The sequence below is a fragment of the Trichechus manatus genome, unplaced genomic scaffold (genome assembly GCF_000243295.1).
Source record: "Trichechus manatus latirostris isolate Lorelei unplaced genomic scaffold, TriManLat1.0 scaffold00010, whole genome shotgun sequence".
NCBI classification, from domain to species: domain Eukaryota; kingdom Metazoa; phylum Chordata; class Mammalia; order Sirenia; family Trichechidae; genus Trichechus; species Trichechus manatus.
Window position 1 is genome coordinate 25,785,809 of NW_004443946.1, and position 18,393 is coordinate 25,804,201.

An 18,393-nucleotide genomic window follows, 5' to 3' on the forward strand; every position below is an offset into this window, starting at 1 on the left:
CAGCTGGTATAACAGGATGGTCTCCAGGAATAAACATGAAACCACATAAGCAAGTGCAAATTTTTCATTGATTCCTTGCTGCCCAATTCAATTTAGGTCATCAAGCCTCTGACAGAATGATAGCCCAGGGAATTCCAAAACCCCTCATCCCACATACGTTATACCCAAGAGCAGCACTGCAAGGCCCACCTAGGGGTATGTCAATGGCTGTCACCACAGCTCCTAGAGTGTTCTGCACGGCCTCGCCCACCTTCCGAGCAATCAGTGTTCCACCTTCATCATCCACCTGTGCCTCAGCAACATCTGTAGACAAATGAGAAAGGAAAAGCCATCACCTCTTAATCATCTCCCAATGGAAACATTTTAAAACTCCAGAAGCAACCAGCAGAGCACTTCTGGCTCTTCTCCCACAGTACTGATAGGCCATCCTGCACATGATCGCAAGAGTATGGGCTGTGGGTCAGGTCGGCCCAGACTCTGAAATTAGATGACATCTGTTAGTCTTTTACTTGCAACCCACTAGAGCTATTTTATAAAAGTCCTGGAAGCACTGACCTAGAACCTTCTCCCAGGAGAAGACTCAGTTCGAGCTATCTCTGGTAAACACTGTTACCTTTTCAGAATTCAAATGTTATGTGTGTATTTCCTTCCTTCTGAAGCACTTCTGTAGCTTTGAGTGCAGGACAAGTTCAAACTCCTTGAGAAAAAGATCCACAGGACTCTTAACAAAGAGCTTAGAGAATGACTGGCCAAGACTAGGGGCAGTTGCTCTCAGAAGAGTGATGTGGTTAGCAACAGGGCTGGGGCAATTGGCAGTCCAGTTCCCAACACGCAGCGCCCAGGGAAGAGGCTCTCCCCGCTCCACCCTCACAGCTCACAGGCCCCACGTTACCTAACTGGACATTCCTGGCGTCGTAGCAGTTGTCACACACACGCACAGGCGCAGGGCCCCAGCCCCGCTCGGGCACTGGCCGGGTCTTGGATGAACAGCTGTCACAGAAGCCCTCCCCACAGGCCCGGCAGTGATGCTTCGTGTCATTATCTTTAAATGATGTCGCACACTTGCTGCAGCTCTGCTCCAACCCCAAAAACACAACAGAGGCAGGTTATCGTTCACGTCTGCTCAGCTAGGAAAGTCAACAAGACCCAGGAGGGAAGACCATGGGACTACCCTGGAATGCAGGACCCCAACAAGCCTAACAGAGGGGACCTAAGACCTCCAGAAACATGCAATGCCCCCACAGAAGCACAGCTGTGATTATTGTTCTTTTCCTATAAGTGCCCAGATAGGTACCTCGAATCTGTTCTCAAGGACTGGCTGAGTCACAGGGTTCCCAGAAAGGACTGTGCTAATTCTAGCCAGAATAGCAATGAGAATTCACTGTTTTCACGGCTTCTTGAAAGAGCCTCTGAGAAGCTGGAGTTACTCCCCCTGAAGGGGTTACCAGCTGATGGCTGGTATTCCAGTGCTGAGACAACTACAAACTAAGGGACGTAGGTTTTAGCTCAAGGAGAAAAACTTTCTAGTAATAAGAGTTATCCAAGAGTGAAAAAGAAGCCTGTTGAAGAGCTAGTTTCCTGTCACAAAGTGTTCGGGCCAAAGCTGGGTGCTCCTTTGCTGAGGCTGCTGTAGAGAAGATTTATGTATCAGGCCAAGGATGGGCCTAAATGACCTCTAAAGGTCTTTTCCTCCATGAGGTTTCATGACCTTGGGCATCTGACCAATATCCATCAGCTCTCACAGGAAAGGAAACTAAAACCCACGACAGAGAAATCACACAAAAGGAAATCTGTAGGCACAGAGGAAACTGGCTGTGTCAGTACATCCCATCCCTCCCAATAAGCTGGAAGCCAATTTTACTGGGGGAAATTCTGTTCCTTCCTCACAGAACAAGGGTAGCACAGGAGCAAAGTGGCACAAGCAGGGTGGGCCACACCAAGGATGCTACACCCTGCCACACCATACCAGAATCTGGGAGTTAGGTCTCCAGTAGGCAGGGGCAATCTGGTCTGTCAGCCAAGAAGTCACAGCCTTGGTGGGCCCAAGGCTAAGCTCGGACACGGACTGAGCCATGAAGTTCATCCCGTCCAACAGGCGCTGGGCGGCATTGTTGTTGTCCTTCAGAAATGCATCGGTCTGAAATTAAAATGCTCTGAGTGAAGGGAGTGAAAGGAAGGAGGGAGAGGGCTCTCTGGTGAGCTGCACATTCACCATAGCTGACTCAGAACCACAAACCCCCTGGCCAAGAAGACTAGGGACAGAGCAGGAATCCTCTGGCTTCCAAGTAGTATCATCCAGCCAGTCATCGCTGATTTATTCCCTTCAGAGGTGACTACAAGACTTCATGTACAGCTATTCAATTCAGGACTTACTCTGCCCATAAAGTAAAATATATGACAAGGAAATACCCATGTAAAGATGGTACCTCCTCCAGGAAGCGCCCTACCCCAGGCTGGGTTAGAAGTCCTTCCTCTCAGTTCCTCTAATACCTAAATATCTCTAGGAATCCTGTTTACATGAGTAAGTACAATATCTATTTACGTATGTGACTCCCCACGAGACTGTGAACTCTCTGAGAATAATAAGTCTATTTTTTATTTTTGTAAAGTCTCTAGTTCAGTTCTGGGCACATAGTACTTAATGATATAAAGTGAGATAATGAAAGAATGAATGAACGCATGAGCAGGCAGGAAGTGAGGCGTCTGTATTCCTCTAATCCCAAGGACTCTGAGGAATGCAGCCTAAATGTAAACTAGGGAATTACTGTTTTCCTGGAATATAAACTATCTTACCATAGAGATGACAGCTTATAAAGAAAATAACATGGATCAAAAAATAACAGGTATCGATCACAAAAAAGCCTAGTGACAAAGTTACACTAGTTCAAAGCCACATTAAATCCTTGGGACAGGATGGCCCTGGACCATCATACCAAGAGGGTGGTCTCCAGAAATGAGATCACACTGCACTGACAAATTTCAGTGAGCCTGGGTATTTAACTGGAAAGAAGAGGAATAAAGAACAATAAGAAATCTTCAGCTTTATGGTACCTGCAGGGCCCAGGAAGGCTCAAAGGTGGGTAGATCTGTGAGGTGGACCAGTGGCATTAGAATCACCCAGCAAGGGGAGCAACACAGAGTAACTTCCTTAGAGAAAATTGTTAGTCTTTTTTCTATGAGGAGAAAAGGTTTTGGATTTGTTGTGATTTATGGATAATGCCAAATGTGAATAGTGGTTTAATTCAGAATGAAGGCACCAAATTGGTGCCTCATAAGCGGATTTGCTTTTAGGACATCTTGGATTCAAAAGTCCAATTAAAAAATAGTAATGGACTACAGCAAGCCTACTTCTTGGAATATACTTTAAGAAAATTTCCCAAAACAAAGACTTTCTTATATGAAGATGGTTACTGTAGCACTTTCATTGATATAAAAAAAATTATAAACAGCATAAATGTCCAAAAAGAAGGGAGCTGGAATCAAACTACAGCACTAAACAGAATATGAGACCATCACGAATCATGAAAAGTGGAAGCAATGTGGAAATAAAACATGGCATGTAAGTTATAACTGCATCTATAAAATTATATGTGAATATGGAAAAATGAAGTTTTATTTGCCAATGCAGTAAAACCATTTTAAAGCTGTGCTTCTAATATTTATGCAAAAAGAAATGAAAACAATTAAAGGTCTAAAACAAGAAAGATCATGCCTTCCTAAACTACTAATAAATTGAAATTCATGGTTAACCTTAATTCTAAACAAACTCTACTTTTCCACATACATAAGTAACAGAACAATATAAGAGAAAGAAGAAAATAAATAAAACCGTTCTTACTCCAGGCCACACATGCACAATCTCTGTCCGCACCACTGTGTCCACGGGGTCCTGGTTCCCAAACCAGTACTGCCGACTCCGATACACTACACCGCAGTTAGGACATTCGATCACATACCTACAGGGAAGGCAAATAAACACTGTCAGCCAGCCAGTGCCTGGGGAGACAAACACACCCAAAACCTGTAGCCATGTCATTTAAACTTACCCAGACCAGGCATATTTTGCAAGACCCATCCAGGGGGAGTCAGTGGAAGCAGATGTTTTGGGCACTACGCTGACTTCCTTGCCTCTCTCATAGCAGGCCTGAAACATGGAGCACTCTGCCAGCTTCTTATATGCACACCAAGCCCCAAGGCCTCTGTACATCCTCCGTTCAGCACCGCCCCCCGCAAACCACACCAGCTGAGGGTTTACAGATCCTGAGTGTAGCACTTCAGAAGAGAGTCTCTAAAGAAGCCAGTGTCCTGAATGTTAATGCACTGAGTGTGTGCCCATCCCAGGCCCCAGACCTGGGCTCTAAGTTATATACCTGTCACAGACAGGAGAAATCAATCAAAACTAGTTTCCTGCAGAGCACTTCTGCCCTTAAGAAGAATGAACAGTCAGTGTACATGATCCTTACATAAAAGCTCAGCAGAATGAAGAGACAATAAGCTTAACAAAAACAAACAAAAGGGCCCTAGCAATGAAGATATGGGAGTTCTTCCGGTTAGAGATGAAAAGAAGTTCTAGAGAGTTCAATCTGAACATCAAATACTTTGGGATGCTGCATATGGCAGCTCCAAAACCAGTCTTCCCAAAAGGAGAGAGTGCGACCAGCAAGCCAGCTGCTGGAGCAGGGAGAAGCGGGAGCACTCACCTTGCAGGTGTAAACTCGGTTGTCATACTGGTGGGAGTATCTGCAGCGGCTCTTGGCTTCATGAGGCACTCCTTCCTTCCCATGGTTCATGCTGTTCTTACATCCAGCCCTGAGAGAAGCCAAAAAGCTAACAATGAGGCAGCTAAAGGAGCCAATGCCACTGACACAGGAGAGTCTGACCCTGAGCCAGGTACAGGGCTCAAACCAGACCTCAGTTATTAACTGGGCCCTGGATGCTGAGCACAGAGACTGCCAGTTCATCTCAGAAACCTATGTGCCAGTCTGCTTCCCTTGCAATCAGCAGCACTACAGAGGCAGGGCAACTATTACCCTGTACCAGGAGAAAGAAGAAAAGGAAAAAAAAATCTCTTTCCGCAAAAGCCACCTGGCACTCTAAGCCATTCTCCGCAGGAATGGAGGAGCCAGAAGACACCAACCATTTGACAAGAGATGAAACCAAAAATCCAAACAGGAATGAAATGGAAAGTTTCACCAGAACAGGCTTCCAAAACACAAAACAAAAACCAACCCCAAAAATTTGGCAATGCATTAAGGGGAGGCTTAAGTTGAACAAGAAAATCTTCTTAATGAACAGTGAGTTCTGCTATCCTGACAACTCAAAAATAGAGATCAGGGCTTTAGAATTTCACTATGATAAAGGGAAAGTTCTGGCAACCCTGGTGAGCCTCAGTCAGAATAGAAAAGCAGTGATCCAAAGACCCTAAAGTGATCCAAAGAGCCTAGGCCCCTCACGCTGGGCTCACGGGGTGAGCAAAAAAGGGAAGATCAAGTTCAAGTCACACTGGCAACTCACATCCCTTGCCCCTTTCCAAGATCAACTCTCCAAGATAATCCTCGGTTCTCCCTAGCCCAGATGGTATAATCTGAGAGCCAAGTCCTTTTCACCACACTTGTCAGCAGTTTAGTACCCAGCAGGCGACCTACAAGTTCAACACCAAAAGGCCAATCAAGGCTACTCATAACAGGAATAGGCTTCCCCTTTAGATGGGCAAAGGTGGAGGACATGGATAGTGGTCCTGAAGGGAGCAAAGACAACTCAGTGGTGAAGAAGTTTTTGTTTTTTAGGGTTTTTTGTTTTTCGGGGTGGTGGCATCACAGAACATGGAAACTGCTGTCTGACCCTGACTCACTGCATTTACACTCTTGGGGTCCATCACACAAGCCACCAGACTGTGGTTTAATAGCCATCCACTGCTCAGGCAAGGTTCAAACTCATCCAGTGGTCCTCAAAGTGTGGTCCCCAACCAGCAACATTAACATCACCTGGGAACTTACTAGAAATGCAAATTCTCAGGCCCTACCTCAGACCTACTGAATCAGAAACTCCAGGGGTGGGGCCCAGCAATTTGTTTTAACAGGCCCTGCAGGTTTTTCTGGTGCTTGTTAACATCTGAGAATCTGTGCTCTAGTCCCTCAGTAAACGAAGTGTGGTCCACAGACAGCAGCACAGGCATCATCTGGAAGCCTGTTAGAAATGCAGAATCTTTGGCCCTACCCTGACCTGCTGATTCAGAATCTGCACTTTAACAAAATCCCAATGTGATGTAAATGTAGATTGAAGTTTGAGAAGCACTGCTCTAACTCAATGTTCTCAACCCCAGGCTACATATTAGAAATATCTGAGGAATCTTTTAAAAACACCGATGCTCGAACCCTAACCTACACTCATTCAATTAGAATCCCTGGAGGTGGGTCCCAGGCCTCAGTAATTTACAAAGCTCCCTGGATAATTCTAATGTGCTCTAATCATTTGTCCTGATACTAAAAAGAACCAGCACTGGGCACTCCAATATTAGTTGAAAAAAAATGAATGACTATGAATACACAATTGAAAGCCCCTGTAGATTAAACCTTAAACCAAAAAATCCCCAGAAGACTTCTTAAAACCAAATAATAGTTTAGCTTAACTAGTAAAGAATGTCTGCCTTGAGCATTATGTTCTTTTCTTCAAAACAGAACAAGTCATTTGATTTATTATTAAAAAAGCTTTATTTTTTTTAAAATTAGCTTTCTGACTCTGCTTCAACACTTTCATAATGATTTTCTGCTGCTCAATAAGGAAAGCACATTTGATCCTGTCACGATATCCATGTTTAGCACATATGGAACCACCATAGACCCTACTGACATGTTTTTTTGTTTTGGACAACCTCATGAGAACTGTAAGTCTCACAGCACGAACTCCTCGAAGTCAGCCTGGGCACGCAACACATGCAGATTTTGGTGCTTTACCAACCTTCCTGGTATAAATGTAAACAATTCTACCACCAGGGGTTCAGGACAGCCTAGTTTTGTTAGAGGCTGTACTGTAGGACACCCTATGACAGGACGTCAGACGCTGGACCATTCTGAATGCCTCTAGACAGCATCCCCAAAAGAGCAGAATCATGGTCTTTTAAGAACTATCTACATGGGATCAAATTGACAACAGCAACTCAAAAGATTAGATAGGAAATTTAGGGGACAGTGAGTTTATGTTAATGGGGGAGGAACAGTACAGAAAGCAGGATGAGAATGGTTGCACAACTCAGAGTAATCAATGTCACTGAATTGTACGTGTAGAAACTGTTGAATTGATGTATGGTTTGCTGTGCATATTTTCAACAAGAAAAAATAAATTAAAAAAAAAAAGAAAGCACCAGTAAAAGAAACAGAAAAGCAGGCAAACAAAAAATTTCTGCCATAAAAACAGCCCAAACTAGAAGCCAGTCAATTTCACATCTCAACCAAGCTGGAGTTTTCAGGGGATTCCTCCTAACTATGTGTTGTCCTCTAAGCCCTTGCTACTCAAAGTGTGGTCTCTGTACCATCAGTATCACCTGGGAACTTGTTAGAAATGCACTGTCTCGGCCCTCACCCTGCATGGTTTCAGTCAGAATCTAACCAGACCCCAGGTGATCTGCATGCACACTGAAGTCTGAGAAGCACCACCCTACATCCCTTTTCCCAAAGTGGCAGGCCTCACTTACCCACAGCTGAGGCACAAGGAGGAGCAGGTGAAGTACTCATCTGGAAAAAAGGAGCTGTGCGCCATCTGGTCATCGGGAATCTCACCGCTGAAGCGGTCGCTCAATGCCTGCCGGAGAGGGAAGGCAACACATGAAGGAACTCAGCCGAGAGCCCTGTGCTCTGGCCCTTCCACTGCTTGCATAATTCTCACAGGCTCCACAGATGGAAGAGGGAAACCGATGCCATGCGCCAACAACCCTCACCATAGAAACCTGAGAAAGAACCCTCTCATTTCCCAAGAAGTCGGAAGTAAGCAAAGAAAGTTACCGTTCTCTCATTACCCTGGACATTATAAACCCTTCACACATTCAATTATTTATTTAAGACCATCACAGATATTGAATAATGCCCAGGTCATCTTTGTGAAGCTAGCACCAAGAAACCGAGCCTCAAAATGGCTTTTCTGGAAGTCAAGGACAGCACTGAGAAGTGAGCTGGGAGTTTACAGGGCTTCTAGCCCAGCTGTTTTAGTCATCTAGTGCTGCTATAACAGAAATACCACAAGTAGAAAGCTTCAACAAAGAGAAATTTATTCTCTCACAGTCTAGTAGGTTACAAGTCCAAACTCAGGGTATCAGCTCCAGGCGGAGGCTTTCTCTTGTCGGCTCTGGAGGAAGGCCCTTATCATCAGTCTTCCCTTTGTCTGGGGGCATCTCAGGACAGGAACCTCAGGTCTAAAGGATGCGCTCTGCTCCCAGCACTGCTTTCTTGGTGGTATGAAGGCCCCCTTCTCTTCCCTTTTTATCTCTTGAGAGAGAAAAGGTGGTGCAGGCTACACTCCAGGGAAACTCCCTTTACGTTGGATCAGGGATGTGACCTAGGTAAGGGTGTTACAATCCTACCCTAATCCTCTTTAACATAAAATTACAATCATAAAATGGAGGACAACCACACAATACTGGGAATCATGGCCTAACCAAGTTGACACATATTTTTGCAGGACACAATTCAATCCATGATATTCTACCTTTTGGCCCCCAAAAAATCACATCCTTGTAACGTGTAAAACATTCACTCCGTCATAACTTAAGTCTTAACTCCAAGCCCAAAATCCAAAAATTCCTCTTCATCTGTGAAATCTAGAAAACAAGTTATCTGCTTCCCAAGTACAATGGCAAAACAGGCACAAGCTAGACATTTCCATTACAAGTGGGAGATACTGGAGGAAAAGTAGAGTTAACAGGCACCAAGCAAGTCAGCAGAACACATTACGTTAGCCCTCAAAGCTTTGAAAATAATCTGTTCTCTAAGGCAATTTATACAATGGCCCTGCCCTCCAGACTCTAGGTATTGGCCACACTCTCCAGATTCTGAGTGGAGGCCCCTTTGCCCCGGGCTTCAGCTCCGCCTTCCAGGCCCACTGGAACAGCAACTCTGCTCCCTCAGCTTCAGGCACATGAGTCTCCTAGTAAGACCCCAGAGGTCTTGGCCATACCTTTTGAGACTGAGGGAGCTTGGCTTCCTGTGTTCCTTGTCTATTCAGCTTCTGCTTCCTGGTTTCTTGACCTCTCGGCTCCTCAGGCCTCACGCCCACATCTGCCCTGCTGGGGCAAGTGTTCCAAAGCTCTGTACCTCTACCGATAAATGCCTGGAGGCACCCCACTCCACCAGGAAGACACAGGCACACAGCTCTCTTGCTCCATGGGTCGGCGAGCCTGGCTCCACTGGTAAGTACCCAGAGGCACCCCATCCCACCAGGAAGCCTCCTGTGCACAGGCACTCAGATCTCTCGCTCCATCGGTCAACTCCAGCACTGTCTCAAGCTGGTTTCCTGGTTCTTCCGCTGCCACTCTCTGCTGCTGCAGGTTCTCTGCTGCTGCTGGTCCTCTATCCACTCACAATTTCAATACCACTTCCATATTTTAGGTATCTGATAGAGCAGGACCCCACTCCTGGTACCAAATTCTGTCTTAGTCATCTAGTGCCGCTGTAACAGAAATACCACAAGTGGATAGCTTTAACAAGGAGAAATTTATTCCCTCACAGTCAAGTAGGTTACAAGTCTAAATTTAGGGCATCAACTCCAGGGGCAGGCTTTCTCTGTGGGCTCTGGAGGAAAGTCCTTGTCACCAGTCTTCCCTTGGTCTGGGGGCATCTCAGCGCAGGATCCTCAGGTCCAAAGGACGTGCTCTGCTCCTGGCACTGCTTTCTTGGTGGTATGAGGTCCCCCGTCTCTGCTCGCTTCCCTTTCCTTTTTATCTCTTGAGAGATAAAAGATGCTGCAGGCCACACCCCAGGGAAATTCCCTTTACATAGGATCAGGGATGTGACCTGGGTAAGGGTGTTACAATCCCACCCTAATCCTCTTTAACATAAAATTACAATCACAAAATGGAGTACAACCACACAATACTGGGAACCATGGCCTAATGAAGTTGACACACATTTTTGGGGGGACACAATTCAATCCATGACACCAGTTCTAACCACAGGTGCTCATTTGGAGTTTACTAGGCCACAGAAGATTTTTACCAACTTCTGCAGTCTGAAATTAATCAAACATGCAATCAAGATGCACCCATAATAACTGGTGATTGGAATACAAAGTTGGAAACAGAAGGATCAGTAGTTGAAAGACATGGCCTTGGTGACAGAAACAACGTGGGAGACTGCATGACAAAATCTTGCAAGATCAACGACTTATTCATTGGAAATATCTTTTCTTAACAAAATAAGTTGTGACTATACATGTGGACCTTGCCAGATGGAATACACAGGAATCAAATCAACAATGGAAAGAGACAATGGAGAAGCTCAATATCATCAGTCAGAATGAGGCCAGGTGCCAAATGTAGAACAGATCATCAACTGCTCAGATGCCGAGTTGAAGCTGAAGTTGTAGAAAATTAAAACAAGTCCACGAGAACCAAAGTATGACCTTGAGAATACCCCACCTGAATTTGGAGACCATCTCAAGAATAGATTTTGACACACTGAGATCTGATGAGTTTTGGAATGACATCAAGGACATTATATACGAAGAAAGCAAAAGATCATTAAAAAGACAGAAAAGGAAAAAAGAGACCAAAACGATGTCAGAAGAGACAATGAAACTTGCTCTTGAACATAGAGTAGCTAAAGCAAAAGGAAGATATGATGAAGTAAAAGCGCTGAAAAGATTTCAAAGGGCAGCTCTAGAAGACAAAGTAAAGTATTATAATGAAATGTGCAAAGATCTGGAGTTAGAAAACCTAAAGGGAAGAACACACTTGGCATTTCTCAAGCTGAAAGAACTGAAAAAAAAAAAATTCAAGCCTCAAGTTGCAATACTGAAAGATTCTATGGGCAAAATATTGATGCAGGAAGCATCAAAAGAAGAGGGAAAGAATACAGTCACTGTACAAAAAAGAATTGGTCAACGTTCAACCATTTCAGAAGGCAGCATATGATCAAGAACCAATGGTACCAAAGGTAGAAGTCCAAGCTGCACTGACGGCATTGGCGAAAAACAAGGCTCTAGGAATTGACAGAATACCAATTCAGATGTTTCAACAAACAGATACAATGCTGGAAGCACTTACTTGTCTATGCCAAGAAATTTGGAAGACAGCTACCTGGCCAACTGACTGGAAGAGATCCATACTTGTGCCCATTCCAAAGAACAGTGATGCAAACAGAAGGCGGAAATTATTGAACAATATCATTAATATCACATGTAAGTCAAATTACGCTGAAAATAATTCAAAAGTGGTTGCAGCAGTACATCAACAGGGAACTGCCAGAAATTCAAGCTGGATTCAGAACAGGATGTGGAATGAAGGATATCACTGCTGATGTCAGATGGATCTTGGCTCAAAGTAGAGAATACCAGAAAGATGTTTACCTGTGTTTTACTGACTATGCAAGGCATTTGACTGTGTGGATCATAACAAATTATGGATAACACCGTGAAGAAGGGGAATTCCAGAACACTTAATTGCACTCATGAGGAACCTGTACACAGACCAAGAGGCAGTCTTTAAAATAGAACAAGGGAATACTGCGTGGTTTAAAATCAGGAAAGTTGTGTGTCTGGGTTTTATTCTTTCACCACACTTAATCAATCTGTATGCTGAGCAAACAATCCAAGAAGCTGGACTATATGATGAAGAACACAGTATCAGGATTGGAGGAAGACTCATTAATAACCTGCGTTATGCAGATCACACAATCTTGCATGCTGAAAGTGAAGAGGACTTGAAGCACTTAATGATGAAGATCAAAGACTGCAGTCTTCAGTATTCAACATAAAGAAAAGAAAAATCCTCACAACTGGACCAATAACCAACATCATGATAAACGGAGAAAATACTGAAGTTGTCAAGGATTTCATTTTACTTGGATCCACAATCAATGCCCATGGAAGCAGCAGTCAGGAAATCAAATGACACATTGCATCGGGCAAATCTGCTGCAAAAAACCTCTTTAAAGTGCTAAAAAAGCAAAGATGTCACCTTGAGGACTAAGGTGCGCCTGACCCAAGCTATGATATTTTCAATCGCCTGATGTGCATGCGAAAGCTGGACAATGAGTAAGGAAGACCAAAGAAGAATTGATGCCTTCGAATTATGGAGCTGGCAAAGAATAAGGAATATAATACCATGGACTGCCAGAAGAACGAACAAATCTGTCTTGGAAGAAGTACAGCCAGAATGCTTCACAGAAGTGAGGATTCTGAGACTTCGTCTCACATACTTTGGACATGTTATCAGGAGGGACCAGTCCCTGAGAAGGACATCATGTTTGGTAAAGTAGAGGGTCAGTGGAAAAGAGGAAGACCCTCAATGAGATGGACTGACACAGTGGCTGCAAACAATGGGCTCAAACATAGCAAAAATTGTGAGGATGACGTAGGACCGGGCAGTGTTTCATTCTGTTGTACACATGGTCACTATGAGTCGGAATCAACTGGATGGCACCTAACAACAACAGGCCATACAACTATCTCAATGTAATGAATATATCATCAGCCGAAAACCAAGGAAGAATTTTTATAGTGTTTGGCAGCCTTTTATCAACTCTACTAACCTAAAAGACAGCAAAAGGCCAAAATAAATGCCAAGAAGAAAGATGAAGTGTTTGTCGAAGCAAAGTAAACAATTTATGTTGAAAGGCAGCTTCCATTTCTAATCCTCTGTTTTCACTCGTTACTTGATATTAGAAGTATTCTTCAGGGTTGATATCTCCCTCTAGGTTTTAGTCATATGCAGTGGAAAAGTTATATAAATTAAACAGAAATGGGCTTTCCAAGCTTTAAAAATCATCAGATGCACACAGTTCCAAGCATCTAACATTCACTCTCCCAGCCTGGGGCAGCCAGACACCATTCAGGGAAGAGAAGGTGAGGTAACCTAAAATAAAGGGACAACATGTTACTTCCTTAAGTAAGAGGACAGGAGCAATTCTAAGATGAGATTTAGAAAAAGGTTTTAAATTGAGATTAGGTTTTAAATTAAGGTTCTCATGCCCTGAGGACAGCTTCACTTACGTTACCTGTTAAGATTTCTTTGCCTATTTTCAATGAAATCTTAACCCAACAAGAGCATGTGATATCAACGTTGAGTCTGGTCAGGTGTAAGACAGAAGAGAGTAGTGGCAAGGAGCTGTGTCACACTAAGTGGTATGTCACCTAAGAGCATTCACATGCAAAGTCAGCTTCTGGAAGGATAACGTGCAAGCCCATAAAACACCTTCTGCAGCGATGGCAGACCAAGTTGCAACCCTTGACTGAGACCAATAAGAAAAATGATTTGGCAAACAATAATGCATAATACTGATGGATCACTGGTCTTCTGCCCATTTTTCTATTGGGTTGTTTCTCTTTCTTATTAATTTTTATAGGTATTTATTTATCTATTCTAAATGCTATTCCTTTGTTGACTTTATATATTGTGAATTATCTTCTCCCAAACTGTGTCTTGATTTTTCACTTCCTTTACAGTGCTTTTAATAAACTGAAGTTCTTAATTTTAATGTAATCGTATTTATTAGTCTTTTTCTTTTTATGATTACAACTTTTCGTATCTTAATAAACCTTCTATGCCCCAATAATAATAATGCATACAAGTCCCGTCCTCCTTGGGGGTAATTCTGTAAAGAGTAAGTTAGTGAAAACACTAAGATTTTGAAAGAGAGACTATGAGTGAATATACAGATGAATATTAATGAGAATAAATGAGAAGCAGGGCAGGTGGAATCACTCACTCGCTTACATTGTCCTCCTCTCTCCCGTCTACTTCTAAACATGATCCTCAGAGGCTTTTTTGGTCTCACCTCTTCCACAAAGCCCTCCCAACCACTCCAGACTCACTCTCTGCCTTCTCTGAAATCTTGTTGCACTCAACACCTGAACTAGGTATTGAGTAACTAGGCGCAAAGTTATGGGCATGTTGTGTATTTTACCTCCCGGACTAGATTATAAGCGTGGTGAAAGAAGTTCCCAACCTTTGTATCCTCCTTCAAATCCTAGCAAAGGTCCTTACAAGTATTAAACTAGGACCTTTGGAATAAAGTGCTCCAGCACAACCGTCCTCTCCTCACCCCGGCCCTGCCCCATGCCTCACCCCACTCCTATAGGCCTGCTCAAATTGAGGGCTAAGTACTCCCTAATTGGCCAAACTGTCCACAAAGGCTTGTGTTTCCCCAACAAGTGTGTACGTGACTCTGGGAATACCCGGTATGAAAACAGAGTATATCTTCCTAATGCATGAATTTACTGAAAGATACGGGGGAAAATTATTTTATATAAAAAACAAATAGATATTTTATGAAACTAAATGGAAAGTTTGCATAAATATAAAGTTTGCAGTTTTGCTCTGTGTCTCTATTTCCTTATCTGTAAAATGGGAGTACTAGTAGTACCTTCCTCAAAAGGTCTCTTGATAGATTACACTGTGAGGATCCAATGAGGAAACCCAGGTAGAGCACTTGGCATAGATTGGGAGCTTGTAAAATGTTAGTTGCCATTATTATCATTTTTTAAATTTTTTTATTTTTAATGCTGAGAACTCTCTTATTTTCCTCTTCAGATACCTTCACTACCTAATCCAGGTATGCAGGGGAGAGAAGAACCTCTCTCCTTTCTACTACAGCTCATTAGTCTTCATGGATTCTTGGATTTGTGGGTAAAAATTTAGCTGCAGGAAGATACTTATGTATTTCACACTCACTAGAATGACTACTATAAAAAAACAGAAGATAAGTGTTGGCAAAGATGCAGAGAAATTGAAACTCTTGTCCATTGCTTGTGGGAATGTAAAATGGTGCAGGCCCTGTGGAAAACAGTTTAGCAGTTCCTCAAAAAGTTTAACATAGAATTACCATATGACCCAGCAATTCTATTTCCAGGTATATACTCAAAAGAACTGAAAGCAGAAACACAAACAGATACTTGCATACCAATGTTTACTGCAGCATTATTCACAACAGACAGAAGGTGAAAACACCCAAGTATCCATCAAGAGATGAATGGATAAACAAAATATGGCCTATCCATACAATAGAATATTAGACCATAAAGAGAAATGAAGTTTTAATACATGCTACAACATGGATGAACCGTGAAAACATGATGTGAAATAAGCCAGACACAAAGGGACAAATATTGTACGATCCCACTTATATGAAGTAGCTACCAAAAAAAAAACCTAAACTCGCTGCCATGGAGTCGACTCTGACTTATAGCAACCCTGTAAGACAGAGTAGAACTGCCCCATAGGGTTTCCAAGGCTGTAAATCTTTACAGAAGCAGGACTGCCACATCTTTCTCCCGCAGAGTGGCTTGTGGGTTTAAACCACAGACCTTTCAGTTAGCAGCTGAGTGCTTAACCACTGTGCCACCAGAGATCCTTATGAGGTATCTAGAATAGGCAAATTCATAGAGACAGAAAGTAGATTAGTAGTTACCATGGGCTCAGGGGAGGGAGGAAAGGGAAGTTAATGCTTAATGGGTTCAGAGTTTCTGTTTGGAGTGATGAGAAAGCTTTAGGAAACAAATCATGGTGATGGTTGCACAACATTGTGAATATAATTCGTGCCACTGAATTTACACTTAAAATGGTTAAAATAGCAAACTATATGTTATATATGTGTTGTTGTTAGCTGCCACTGAGTTGGTTCCGTCTCATAGTGACCCTATGTACAACAGAACAAAACACTGCCAGGTCCTGCACCATCCTCACAAGCGTTGTTATGCTTGAGCCCACTGTTGCAGCCACTGTGTCAATCCATCTCGCTGAGGGTCTTCTTCTTTTTCACTGACTCTCAACTTTACCAAGCGTGATGTCCTTCTCCAGGGACTGATCCCTCCTGATAACATGTCCAAAGTATTTGAGACGTAGTCTTGACATCCTTGCTTCTAAGAAGCATTCTGGCTGTACTTCTTCCAAGACAGATTTGTTTGTTCTTTTGGCCAACACCACAATTCAAAGGCGTCAATTCTTCTTTGGTCTTCCTTATTCATTGTCCAGCTTTCACATGTGTATGAGGCAATTGAAAACACCATGGCTTGGGGCAGGTGCACCTTAGTCTTGAAGGTGACAACTTTGCTTTTCAACACTTTGGTTTACCCCCATGCACCTGTCAGTTTGTCATACTGTGGGGGATTGCATGTTGCTGTGATGCTGGAAGCTATGCCACCGGTATTCAAATATCCAGGGTCACCCACAGCAGACAGATTCCAGCTGAGCTTCCAGACTAAGAGAGACTAGGAAGAAGGATCCAGTAGTCTACTTCTGAAAAGAATTAGCCAGTGAAAACCTTATTAATATGTTATATATAGTTACACAATTAAAAAAAAAAAAAAGAAGATGATTCTCATGTATCTAATGAGGTGATACAGTAAGAAAAAAACAGCTAACTGAGGAATGTAGAAGCCACCACACAAGGCACAGGGAAGCCAAAAAAGTGCACTTCTAGTCCCAGAAAAAACTGAGACTAAGCTGAGTAACTGGAAGCTAATGTAAGTATAGGTTCTCCTAAGGATAAATAATGTCAAATTTAGCATGAGTTCAATAGCTATATAAATATAAAAGTGTAGCCCAATAACAGTGACAGCACAAGGTTCTTCCCGTTCCAAACCCAAGTGGCCTGGTTCACTTTTCTGAAAGTTCTTCAGGGAAATGTCTAAGTATCTCAAGGCCTGGCATGAAACATTCTGCAGTCTGATCTCCCACAGGACATATGCCCACAGAACTTCCATCACTCCCTGCCCGAGACAAATTAACTGTTGGCTTGTGCTGACCAAAGCAACAGTTACCTCTTATGACAGCAGAAAGAGAAGAACTCCTAGACAAACCAGCCATATCATTTCAGATGGTGATCACCCATCCCCTCAAAAGCATCTTGCTTCCCTCACAAGTCATGGAAGAGTGGCAAAACAAATCAGACCTTGACATGCTTCAGAAAGCCTTACAAAAATCAAGGGTATGAGAATATAACAGTAACTTTATTTTAACCACTAAGGTAGGGAGAAACGCCTCCTTCCTCTATAATCTTAATTTTCTTTCCCACACTACCAACCAATCCATACACTTGCCCTGTTCAAACATTCCAAATCTTACATCATCCTGGCGTTTCTTGGGCTCTCTTCCTCCCGAGGTCCCAAGCTGGAAGAGGAAGGCAGGGAAGGGCCTCTCGTGAGAAAGCCTGGAAAAGCATTTCAGGCAAGTCTGAAAAAGGTTGCCTGGAGACCAGATGATCTTGACCTTTAGTTGCCATAGCAACAGTGTGGCTCTTTCTATTGTACCTGTAAGGTCAGCCCCAATCATCAAGGGCTAGCAGTGAATTTTCTGGTTCAAAATGGAGTCTCTTAGGTAATCAATGATTCCTATCCCCCAACAACACATAGTAACTTCATAAATATTTAATATATGCTTCCTGATAGTGATGCAATTGGAAAGTCAGAGTTTCTACATTTAGAGATCACAGGCTGAAGAAAGAATTATATAAAACTTACACAAATTCAGTTTTAAAAATGTGCTCCTGATTATTCAGAACTACAAGTACAGACAACCACAGTTAACCACTATTCAATAGGGACCTGAGCATCTCTTTCCTTTAAAACATTTACCTGTCCAGCCAGGATATGCTCTGCTGGTAGGTGTCTCGGCTGTCGCTACTGTAGACCCTGAACAAAGGAACGAGTGGTCAAGAAGTGGGAAATAACTCAGCTGGGGCCTGGACCACAACGTGGCTGAATGGCAGGAAATGTGATCCTGTCAGCAGGATGAATAGAGAAACCACTCCCAGGCATGTACAGACAGGCCACTTGGACAGAAATTTAGAAATTGGTTGTTGTGCTGTTGTTGTTGTTAGCTGCCCTCAAGTCGCCATCGAGTTGTCCCCAACTCATGGTGACCCCATGCACAACAGGATAAGACCACTGTGATCCACAGGATTTTCATTGGCTGGTTTTTCTAAAGTAGATCACGAGGTCTTTCTTCCGATTCTGTCTTAGTCTGGAACCTCCACTGAAGTCTGTTCAGCATCACAGCAACATGCAAGCCTCCACTGACAGATGAGTGGTGGCTGCACTTGAGGTGCACTGGCTAGAATTAAACATGGGTCTCCCACATGGAAGGCAAGAATTTTACCACTGAACCACCACAATCTATCTAATCTATTCCTCTCTCTCTCTCAAACTCTTCATACTTTCTCATCAATCACATTTCCTATTCAATAATGA

General features: G+C 43.1%; 1 protein-coding gene and 1 pseudogene across 2 annotated transcripts in view; both read right to left on the bottom strand.

Moving 5' to 3' along the window:
* ZFYVE1 (zinc finger FYVE-type containing 1) overlaps positions 1-18,393 on the bottom strand; it is a 67,932-nt gene that overhangs the window by 3,585 nt on the left and 45,954 nt on the right. For both annotated transcript variants that reach the window (XM_023726340.1, XM_004371009.2), the window contains exons 5-11: positions 7,691-7,797; positions 4,701-4,809; positions 4,047-4,144; positions 3,839-3,956; positions 1,967-2,137; positions 893-1,073; positions 190-303 (exon numbers count right to left, since the gene is read on the bottom strand). In XM_023726340.1, coding sequence (XP_023582108.1) covers positions 190-303; positions 893-1,073; positions 1,967-2,137; positions 3,839-3,956; positions 4,047-4,144; positions 4,701-4,809; positions 7,691-7,797 — 898 coding nt within the window. The remainder of the gene's footprint in view (positions 1-189; positions 304-892; positions 1,074-1,966; positions 2,138-3,838; positions 3,957-4,046; positions 4,145-4,700; positions 4,810-7,690; positions 7,798-18,393) is intronic.
* On the bottom strand, positions 5,245-7,189 carry LOC111819510 (60S ribosomal protein L34 pseudogene; annotated as a pseudogene).